This window comes from Eptesicus fuscus, chromosome 14, assembly GCF_027574615.1.
Source record: "Eptesicus fuscus isolate TK198812 chromosome 14, DD_ASM_mEF_20220401, whole genome shotgun sequence".
NCBI lineage: Eukaryota > Metazoa > Chordata > Mammalia > Chiroptera > Vespertilionidae > Eptesicus > Eptesicus fuscus.
The window spans coordinates 14858832-14870520 of NC_072486.1; the positions used below are offsets into that span (position 1 = coordinate 14858832).

At 36.8% G+C, this 11689-nt stretch overlaps 1 protein-coding gene across 1 annotated transcript; it reads right to left on the reverse strand.

The window, feature by feature from the left end:
• Positions 1 to 4514: 4514 nt before the first annotated feature.
• LOC103292113 (nuclear transport factor 2-like) lies at positions 4515 to 4895 on the reverse strand. The gene has a single exon (XM_054726360.1). The coding sequence runs from the start codon at positions 4893 to 4895 to the stop codon at positions 4515 to 4517; it is 381 nt and encodes a 126-aa protein (XP_054582335.1).
• Positions 4896 to 11689: the final 6794 nt, after the last annotated feature.

Below are 11689 nucleotides of genomic sequence, written 5' to 3' on the forward strand. Positions count from 1 at the left end.
GTTTCTAAAAAATAAATAAATAATTGCATGCATTAACTGAAGTATTGTAAACTTCATGAAAATCAGCTGTACCAATACTTCCTCTTGCTTATATGATTTGAAATGCTTTTAGTCCTTTAAGTTTTATGGAATCATGCTTCTTCATCCATGGGGCAGGTAAAGGATCAAAAATGGAGGATACAGCCGAAACCGGTTTGGCTCAGTGGATAGAGCGTCGGTCTGTGGACTGGGGGGTCCCGGGTTCGATTCCGGTCAGGGGCATGTGCATTGGTTGCGGGCACATCCCCGGTGGGGGGTGTGCGGGAGGCAGCTGGTCGATGTATCTCTCTCATTGATGTTTCTAGCTCTCTGTCCCTCTCCCTTTCTCTCTGTGAAGAGTCAATAAAATATATTAAAAAAAAAAACAAATGGAGGATACAGAAATGCATGTGAGGCCCTAGCCTGTTTGCCTCAGTGGATAGAGCATTGGTCTGAGGACTGAAGTGTCCTGGTCCTAATCCAGGCAAGGGCACATGCCCAGGTTGCAGGCTCGACCCCCAGTAAGGGGCATGCAGGAGGCAGCCGATCAATGATTCTCATCATTGATGTTTCTATCTCTCTCCCTCTTCCTTCCTCTCTGACACCAATAAAAATATATATATATTTTAAAATGAATGTGAGGAGGAAAATGATATCATAGTGTGCTAAACTTGTAGTGAGAATGATTTTTAAATGATGTTTGTCAAAAGATAAATTACTTTAAATTTTAAAATAAACATCTGCAGAATAAATCATGCTCAGTTTTTAAATGCTCTAATTTGTCTTTTCAACATATTTCAAGTTCAATGAGAAGAGCATGACACATGTACAAAAGTCAAAGTCAACAGCCATTTACCTGACCACATAAGCTGGCTTCCTGCTGCTTTGAGAACATAAAAGGGTTAAAGTGGATTGTGATGAAATTGTACATTCCATTTGAAATGATAATATTGTGGTTAATGTGAAACCACAATGTTCATTGACTTCTATGGGTCACTTTATAAGTTCAAACTATTGGTCTCTCAGCAAAAGATAGGTGGTGTAGTGAAAACAGATCAACACTCCCTCTGAGTCATTATGAGGCAGAAAGTTCCGATATTCTCCTCCAAAGGTCTTCTGAATTATTTGGCTGGGATTGCAAAATCATAGCCAGAGACCTGGCAGTAATTCAAAATAGCTTTAAGAAGGATTATACATTGGGACCAGGCTGAATTTTTTGAAAGATTGTTTCTTGATCCTGAGATAGGCCCAGTCACTTTAATCTAGTATCTATGTCTTAGAATTTGATTGTTGTAGTTGTTGCCACTTCATTATAAATGAGGAAGGCATTCAGTCATACTGAATGAGGATATTTATATGTAAATAAGTGATGTTTTGCTTTGGCAATACCACTATTCCTGGGATTGAAGTGTATACGATTTCCAAGTGCTATAGGAGCCACTAAAAAAAAAAAAAAAAAAAAAAAAAAAGGAAATCATGATTTTAAAAGAACCAAAGACACTATGTATTTTGAATATTAATTTCTTCCTATTTTATGTCCAATATTTAGTACTCTAAAAGAAACACAGTAATTATAGTCTGCCTTACAAAAACGATTCCATATGTTCCTCCAAACCATTATTTTACAATGATTATTTTAAAAACTATATCATCACAGTTCACCCAGCATATCTTATTCACAATTCCATTGTTTTATTAAGTTGTTTTCTAAAGAACATGATAAACCCTATCTAATGTTGCAAATTAATTCTAAATCTGATCTTCTAACAACCTAACCAGAAGTGATAGTTAAAAGTGGCATGGAACCCTAGCAGGTGTAGCTCTACTGGTTGGATTGTCATCCTGCACAGCAAAAGGTGTCAGGTTCGATTCCTGGTCAGGGCACATACTCAGATTTCTGGTGCAATCCCCAGTCAGGGTATGTGCAGGAGGCAGCCTATCGATGCCTCTCTCTCTCTCTCTCTCTCTCTCTCTCTCTCTCTCTCTCTCTCTCTCTCTCCCCTCTCTCTCTCTCTCTCTTTCTCTCTCTCCAAAAATCAATAAAGAAAGTATATTCTTTTAAAGTGGTATGGATAAGAATTATTAGACCCCAATAAAAATTTAAATTAGAGTTCATTCCAAGAATTTCAGACCTCAAGTTCATCATGTTTGGTGTTCATTTAATTCATTTGAGTATTCATTTAGTGTTTTCTATGGAAGGAAAATAAAGAGGCCTAAGATTACTCTCAAAAAAGTTTCAAACCAATGGGGTAGACAGATAAAGTTCTAAGAGATGATTAGCTTTAGCCTCCTAGTAATCCTGCAAACGCCATCTTTGGCTCCTACTTGTATGTCATTTAGACCTCAAGTTGATTTCAGATCTACTTTCAAGGGAAGCAAATATTTCAAATTTCCATAAAATATTCTTTCTTAAGAGTTGCCCCATGACAAATTCTGTTTTAAAAATTCTTAAAGCTTAAAACCACCATGAGATATCACCTCATGCCTGTTAGAATTTCCATCATCAAAAAGCCAAGAGATAATAAATGCTGGCATGGATGTGGAGAAGAGGGAACCTTCTGCATTGTTGGTGGGACTGTAAACTGGTACAGCCAGTATGGAAAGCAGTGCGGAGGTTGCTCAAAATTAAAAACAGAACTACCATATCGTCCAACAATTCAATTTCTGGGAATATATCCAAAGGGAATGAATATGTGAAATGTGATACATATATGAAGATAGATATCATAACTTTTGTCTAATATATATGTGTACGAACAGATCTCCCCACTAGATTGCTGGAGATAAGGACCATACCTTTCCAGCTATGGATATCCAGCACCAAGCCGTGTGCCTAGCACACAGAGGGCACTCTGTAGTTATTGAATTAATAAATATATAAATAAACCAATCAGAGCAGTTGATAGGGAAAAGCTTTACTAATCCTGAAGCAACCAAAGGTAGCCCTGCAGCTATTTAGGATTTAAAAATGCCATCCATTTTGTGGCATAAAGTTATTACTAACTATATATTCAAGTTTTGAAACTTTGTTTCATTACCTATTCATCAGTACCTATGACAATGCTAAAATAAAGTTAAAATGAACTGAGGCATATAATGTATTATACTTAGAACAGAATGAAATGCCTCTTAAAGACATAAACTACATAGCCTGTAACAAATTATATACTGTCTTCAAACCTCAGTTTGCTCATCTGCCAAATGGGGATAATAAATTAGCCGCACTTCATCAAAGGCTTAATCAGATTTTATATAAATGACAATTTAAACTTGACAAATGAAAGTCCTACATGATTATAATTACTACTAAATTTACTCCTTCAGATCATTAGAAACCAGTTATTGCATAATATATAATAAAGACACATTAAGAAATTAGTTCAGTTGTGGAGCATATAATGGCCCATAATTCATTTGTTTATACAAATGAATGTAGCTAGAGATAACAAGATAATTATTTAATAGAACAAGTTTTTTAAAAAAAAAATAGCCTAGTTACCCAGTGGTAGAACTTGTCAGTAGATTAAAAAAAAAAAAGACAGCCCTAACCGGTTTGGCTCAGTGGATAGAGCGTCGGCCTGCGGACTAAAGGGTCCCAGGTTCAATTCTGGTCAAGGGCATGTACCTTGGTTGTGGGCACATCCCCAGTAGGGAGTGTGCAAGAGGCAGCTGAATCGATGTTTCTAACTCTCTATCCCTCTCCTTTCCTCTCTGTAAAAAATCAATAAAATATATTATCTATATATTTTAAAAAAAGACAACCTTTTGCATTACTTAAGTCTTTCCAAGGCATGCGCTGGTACAACACAAACTTCTGTCAGATGTAACTAGTCTAGCGTCCAAACATCATGCACAATACCTAGGTAGCAGCAGCGCACTGCGCCCACTCCCACCTCGGTCCTGCTCATTTGTGTGTATGCCCGTGGTCGGCAAACTGCGGCTCGCGAGCCACATGCGGCTCTTTGGTCCCTTGAGTGTGGCTCTTCCACAAAATACCACGGCCTGGGCGAGTCTATTTTGAAGAAGTGGCGTTAGAAGAAGTTTAAGTTTAAAAAATTTGGCTCTCCAGCCGAAACCGGTTTGGCTCAGTGGATAGAGCGTCGGCCTGCGGACTGAAGGGTCCCGGGTTCGATTCCGGTCAAGGGCATGTACCTTGGTTGCGGGCACGTCCCCGGTGGGGGTTGTGCAGGAGGCAGCTGATCGATGTCTCTCTATCATCGATGTTTCTAACTCTCTATCCCTCTCTCTTCCTCTCTGTAAAAAATCAATAAAAATATATTTAAAAAAATAAAATATTTCAGCAAATAAAGTAAAAAATTAAAAAAAAAAAATTTGGCTCTCCAAAGAAATTTCAATCGTTGTACTGATATTTGGCTCTGTTGACTAAGGAGTTTGCCGACCACGGGTGTATGCTATTTGGAGCATCTGGAGGAGTGGGAATAGTACCTGGAAGAGGGGAGAGGAGGAAACAGCAGGAGTGCCTGGCTGGGAGGAGGTCAGCCGAAGTTGTGCAGGGCAAGCCTCAACGTGTCATTGGTGCGAACCCAAGCATCGTTGATGTTCAATAGGAACATCTGGTGGAACCCCATGATGGGGTCTTCTTCGGCCTTAAGCTGGCCCACAGCCATGCTGAGGATGCAGCTCTCTGGCGTGGGCTGGGGGTCCTGTGCCGTGAAGCTGTGCTGGATTTTCTGGAACGGAAGGCTAGACAACTTCTCCACAGTGGCAGCTTTCCCCTGGAATTGCTGTCCTTCCCACGTAAGGCGTGATGCGTCCATGTAAACTGCGCCTGGTTGGGTTCTGTCGTTATCAAATAACTGGTAGTAATGTCGGATGAAGCTGGATCCAGTCTGCTCCCAAACTGGCTTGTCTCCCATTCTGGAGCAGCACCCAACCTCACTGAAACCCGAGGGGCTGGCAGGGTGGCGGCAGCGGCGGCGGCAACCTGTTTTGTTTTGCTTTTCAAAGTTTGATTGAAATTGAACCCCTAGAACTGAGTTTTTGAGAGCTTTAGCTTTAGCATCCCCAAAAGTAACAACTTGAAAAGAATATTTAGATTTGAGAAGCCTTTAAAAAAAAAAAAATCACACATGTACCTGTTAACTGTTTTGGATGTGAAATAACAATTTGAGGGTGATTCCTCAAACCACATGTTGTTTTCTTTTAAGGTATATATTAAAATTAATTTTAATGTTTATCTATGCAATACCTGCAAATGATATAAAAATTAAATACTATTAAAAGGCTCCCCATCCCATTCCTATGTCTCTCACCCCTCCACCAAATCCTGCAGCTCAAAATAACCACTTTTCAGTAATTAAGTACATATTTTCAAATTACAGATACATATTTTTTATGTTACCTATTGATTTCCTATTATGGATGATATGAATAATGATTGAGCTATCTTATACCATCTCATCTCTCTTTCAAAAAAAATACACATATATCTTCCTCATTTACCCAATATAGTATATCAAGATTTTTACTTAGAGCATTAATTGGTAAATATTGTTTACTATTAAGACAACAGTCATATTCTTTAAAAAAAAAATTTATTGATTTCAGAGAGGAAGGAAGAAGGAGAAAGAGTCAGAAACATCACTGATGAGAGAATCATTGATCAGCTGCCTCCTGCATGCCCTGAATGGGCATCGAGCCTACAACCCAGGCATATGCCCTAACCAGGAATCAAAATGTGATCTCCAGATTCATAGGTCAACATGCAATCCTTGAGCCAAGCCAGCTAGGGAACAGTTATATTCTGATTATGTTTCTCCTCTCACTAACCTTTTCGTTTTGCCAAAAGTTGTTAATTTCATTGATTTAACACTGGTTTATGTACTTCTGGCTATTTTTTCTCCAAATGCTATAACAGATTTGTCAAAAACTCATCAATTTTTCTAAAGGTTTATGGACATCAAATAAACCATTACTTTTGAGTGTTGGTTTGTTTTTTCTTGAAGTCCTCCCTCCAAAGTTTCTTTCAGTCATTATTTCTTGAAATAGGTGCTCAATTCCTTGCTCTCTCTCTTCTCCTTCAGGTACTCCTTATGATTTGGATATTGCTACGCTTGATGTTGTCCCAGAAGTCCCTTAGGCTCTCATTTTAAAAATTATTTTTTCATTTTGCTTCTCTGATTGGGTGTTTTCTGCTACCTTCTCTTCCAAATCTCTGATTCAGTCCTCTGCTTCATCTAGCCTAATGTTGATTACTTCTGGTGTATTCTTCATTTCAGATATTCTTCATTTCTGACTAGTTCTTTTTATGGTCTCTGTCCTTTTCTATGGTTGCTTTCTCTTGGTTGAAGTTCTCACTAATTTCCTTGATCATCCTTATAACCATTGTTTTGAACTCTGTATCTGGTAGCTTGCTTACCTCCATTTCATTTAGTTCTTTTTCTCCTCCCTCCCATAGCTTCTTGTTTCAATCTGGAATGGTTGCTCTCTCTAAACCAAGTACCCTCACTTCTTCTCTTTGATTGGATTGTTTCCTGGACTCTATGACTACTTGTTTCTTAGTTTACTTTCTGGTTCTACTTAGCTCTCTCACATTCTTTCATTATGATTTTGATAAGTTTTTGGCAAGAAGTGTTTTTTCTTTTTAATAAGTAAAGACAACTCTATGTCACGAAAAAAGAACTTAATGACATATGCACTCACAAAATAGTTATAATTTTACATTATATTTTTTATCAAAAAATTAAATAGGGAGTTAGACATTAAGTATGACTAGGTCAGAGGTCAAAATTGAACATAAAGCATTCCACATTCCTCTGGGACTAGATGTATTACAGAATTTAGAAGTTTTCATATTTTAGAAAAGTTAATTTACTGTATATCATGTAATAACAGAAACTGATTCAGCATTCTATACTCCATAATATTTCTACATTAAAATGTATGAACATTAACACAAAATGGAAGCATAAAGACTGTAAACAGCCTCACATTTATTCAAGTCAGGTTTTAGTGCCAATCTTACAAACTTTCCATTTTCAAACTGGATTGCAGATAAGAGATTGTGAACTATAATCAAATTATGATTACCTGTAGAATGTCTGCCTAGAAAACCTCAGAGAATTAACTAGGAAGTTATAGTAGGAAGTCACTTAAAAAAAAAAAAAAGCAAAATGTAAGAATCACCAATACACGAGGAGGCTTTCAGTTTCTGCAGGTAAAAGTTTGAGAGAAGATTCCCTATTAACTACTAGTGAAAAAATGTGAACTTATGCCTTTTCCCCTTAATAATAACATTAGGTTGAGTCTACTGTACATGAGGGAGGGGTATAAACAAAAGATGCTAAAATAGCTATTATTTAAATAAATCTACTAAGTGTTTCTAGGTACACGGTATTACAGTAGGAAATAATAATGCCCTTTAAGAGTTTAAAAATCTCTGACAGCAATGGTGGCATTTAGTATAGGATATTGAAGTAATTAAATGAGAAAAGATATTCTCCACTACAGGGCTCTGAATCCTGTTTACGTTGGTCCCATTCAGGATTTCTGTAACCTACCCTACCTGCTTCTCTCCTGTGGATATTTGTTGAGACCATCACCCCTTACTGAAGACATGCAGGAAAGACCTGGAGAGGAACTGCTAAACTGTAAAATCTTGAGCACACTCAAAATAGTGCACCCTTGAGTCAATGGTTCTTTAACCACAGCTGCAGGTTAGAATCACTTCTCCAAAGTCTTCTGGGGAACTTTCAAAATCCGAATGCCCAGGCCACATCCCAGACCAATGAAACCAATCTCTGTTGGGCCCAGATAACAGGATTTCTGAGACCTTCTCAAGAGAATGTGAAAAGTACAGCCAGGGTTAAAAATTTCGACTGAGACTCAAGGGAGAAGCCAAAGGATGTAATGACCATGTGTCAAGATTATGCATTTGACTTCATGGCAGCTAAGCAAGGACTACCAGACAGACTCTTAGAGATGCCTCATTACAGTGCTTCCTGAGTATTTGGGTAGAACATAATGGAGTAAGTTTAGGCATTTTTCTCATTTTTTTTTTCTGCTGTTGAACATTTAACAGTTTAAAATGGGAACAAAGCTGAAAGAAAAAGAATGGGCAAACCTAAGAATTACATGAAGCTCAAGTTCGGATGCAGACACAGCCAGATTTAGATTTAATGACTCCCATCTTGCTAAAATCTACAGTACAGTACTCATAGTTGACAGACTAATCTTCCAAATGACAAAAGGACTTCTAACCCCCCTCCCCCATAATTAAAAAGAAAAAGTCTTCATTTTTTTTTCCTTATTTAGCTTTAATACCAGCTACTCTGATCAACTTCTGTGTATTAATGTATTAGTATGTGTAGAAAGCTTATATTCTTGATTATTTATGCCATTAAGTTTCCGATGGTAAGTTTAGTTGGGCATGGAATTCTTTGGCAAAATACTCTTAGACACAGAAAATAAACTTGAATTTCCAAATGGAAACTATCATCAGAATTAATCTGTCTCTCCCATAATTTGTGTTTGGAGTTATCTTCCTTGAAACTTGGTTTGCTGTTCGTTGGCTCTAAAGTTTGTTCCTACGGAACTGCTCAAACCCACCTGTGCGGAGACCTTAGAATTAGCACTTTTCCATCAGGATTACTGGGATGACTAAAGATTAATTCAAACAAACGCACACTCAAACGCCAGTGAAAAGAAAGCCCAAATGAACTTTAATCTTGTCTCCACCAACTCCATCCAACTGAAAGCTGCAGAGTTTAGCCAGAACCAATCCAGTCACCAACCAACAGGTAAACCATTTGATTCTCTAGATTCTAGTTCCTGGGACAGATCCAAGCCATTAATACCAAATTAATAGAATTTGCTACTTCCAAACACAAAAGTCTCTTTGCTACGTGTCTTTTTTGGAAAGTCAAAAGCTTAGTCCTCATTTGGAAAGAAACCTAACCAGGACCTTCCAACTGGATTCTCCTTTCCTCTTCCATTCACTCACTACTGTCTGAGCAAATGCTCACATGAGCATGGTAGAACATGAATTATGGCTAACAGTTTCACACCATTGTTTTATTAACAAATGCAATTCATAGCAAAATAATTAAATAGGGACACACAGTAAAATAAACATTCCAACGACCTTTTAAATGGAAAAGTTCTGCTCTACAAATAAAGGGAAGAACAATGCAATTACACGATAGTGCTTTTACAGACTTGCTGAATATGTGATGAGGCCTTGACCAGCCAGCCAGTTGTCTCATCTCTTCCATCCCAGAAAAGGTTGAAAAGAACAGGACAGCTGTAGTGTCCCGACTTTGAGACTCGTTGGTGAATGGAATGACAGATGCAGAGCCAGAGCCCCAAAGTGGGCAGGACCTCATCCCTGACAAACAAAAGAGGATGACAGACTTGGAGCCCCATTTACTTCAATTAAAAAAAAAAATGGAAGCCAGCTGTCTTATATATAAGATACTGGTACAAGGCAGTATTTACTGATTAGGTCTCAGGACATCATTTTACCTGATAACCCAAGCAAAACACCAACAATTCATTTTTCCTTAACTCATCATTATTATTACCTTTTACTTCCATCTATATTTTACTAGAAATATATTTTATGCTACTGCTCCATTTTTAGCTTTATCAAATGTGTCCAATAATAAGGGCTGCTCTGTGTGTGTCGTAGGTTTACCCATCAAAAATCTGAAAAGTAAAAATTGCAATCTTCTGTTACATGTATCTTCTTATAATCCACCGAAGACCCCTAGTTGTGTGTTCATGCAATTCCCAACTGATCCAAAGTAATGATTTGTACAACTCATTAAACACATATTCAATTCTCAACCATATGTTGTGTTGGTGACTCCCTGCACTTTTGCTCTCCTACTCAGGGACTACAAATACCTTGAAATGGGCATCTATTGCTTATGTTTGTCTGGAGTAGGTACTTGATAAATAGGATAATCCACAAATCTTAGCTCACTGGATCCTCAGAGCTATCTTATGGAGTTGACAGGGCAAGTAATATCCTTATTTTATAAATGAACAAACTGAGGCTCCAGCAGCTTAAGTGATATGTTATCTAACCTCATACAGAGAATCAGTCAAATTGAAAACAGAAATCAGTTTTCCTAATTTGTAATTCAGCCATTATATCTACAGCTTCTCCAAATATATGGAAAGGCATATCAATTATACTAGAAGTATTTTTATTCTCAATTTCTTTCAGACACCAGTATAAACAAATGTCCCAGGGACAGAGACAATAACTGTGAGTAGTTGTCAAAAACTTGGTATTATATCTAAGCCATACATTTCTGAAGGTTAAGTTCTGATGACTATTCATATTGCAGTTCTTTAATAGAATGAACACAACCATCAACACGTTTGCTTTGCCTTGACAAATAGCTTTAGAAGATGAAGACTTTATTGAAATAGTGTAGAAAAACATGCTTAAAAATGTGAACTACATAAGAGTAAAATAAAACATAAAATTACATTTAAATAGTCAAAGTAACAGTGATTCTGACGCAAGGAGGTAATTGTATGCATAAAATTTAATGTTCCCATTCATTATTACATAAAGCTGTATGAATATCACACCTAAAGCCCTACCCACATTTATTTGAAAGATGGCTTTAAGCTCCAGGAATTTCATGCAGTTAGAAGTTGACTTTCTATAGAAGAGAGAATAATGCTAATGAGTAAATGTTAAGTATAAGGCACTACTAACACTGCAGAGGTAAATATGTAATTATATACATTTCTAAAAGTGGGATAAATCACACATTAAGTTATGTCATAATCCAAGGACTTATAAGAAGCAATAAGATATACTTGGCAGTCTTCGGATAATTACTTTTAATTAACATGCCTATATTATTAAAAATATGAGACTTTTAAATTAGGAATGTAAAAATATTCAATACAGGAAAAATACAATATTTAAAGCTGGAGGAGGGCAACCACTGGAAAAGGGAGAGGTTTAGCTCTTCTGCCTACCCATAAAAGCTAAGTCTAGACATTCATAATGATACCCATTAATTGGCCATTTTAGCTAAATTATGTAAATTGTCTACATACACTTTTCAAAGTACAGAACTGCCAATGCTATTTTCACTTTGGTCAAGTCTACACTGGCTACCAAAATGAAGTGGATAATTAAGACAATTATTCTGATAATTTAGATCAAACATTAATTAAGGTAAAAGCAAATTAATGGGGGGAGGGGAACTTGCATTGGAATATAAATGTTTGTTTCCATAAGCGTGTCAAAAAGGTTTTCCGTTTCTTGTATTGTTTTTGAAATCTGATTTCAAAACACCAAGTATATGTTATTTCTATAGCAATTCCTTAATCAGAATCTCAGGTTCTTCAAATTCCCAAGATGCCTAGGTAATAGAATAGCATTTTAGAATTGTTTATACTAGCATTGACTTAGATGTCATTTCCTAAGTTCACAGACAATACTCATAAGATTTATGGAAATTCTGAACTGAAAAAAAAAAAAAAGCTATTGAAATTTTTTAAAAATGAACAATGAGACTATATTCTTTTTATTGGCATTATAGTTGGGTGGAAGAATGCCTTTCAACCAGAAGTGAGCTGAAGCAATTTAGGAGTGAAGTGCAATGATGCTCATAACTTATTAAATGAGTGGGGAGCGAAGTATATGTATGTGCATGACTAAACAAACAAGCAAACAAAC

Excerpts from the sequence above, each read along its gene's own strand:
- LOC103292113 (XM_054726360.1), bottom strand. The coding sequence starts at position 4,895 with ATGGGAGACAAGCCAGTTTGGGAGCAGACTGGATCCAGCTTCATCCGA.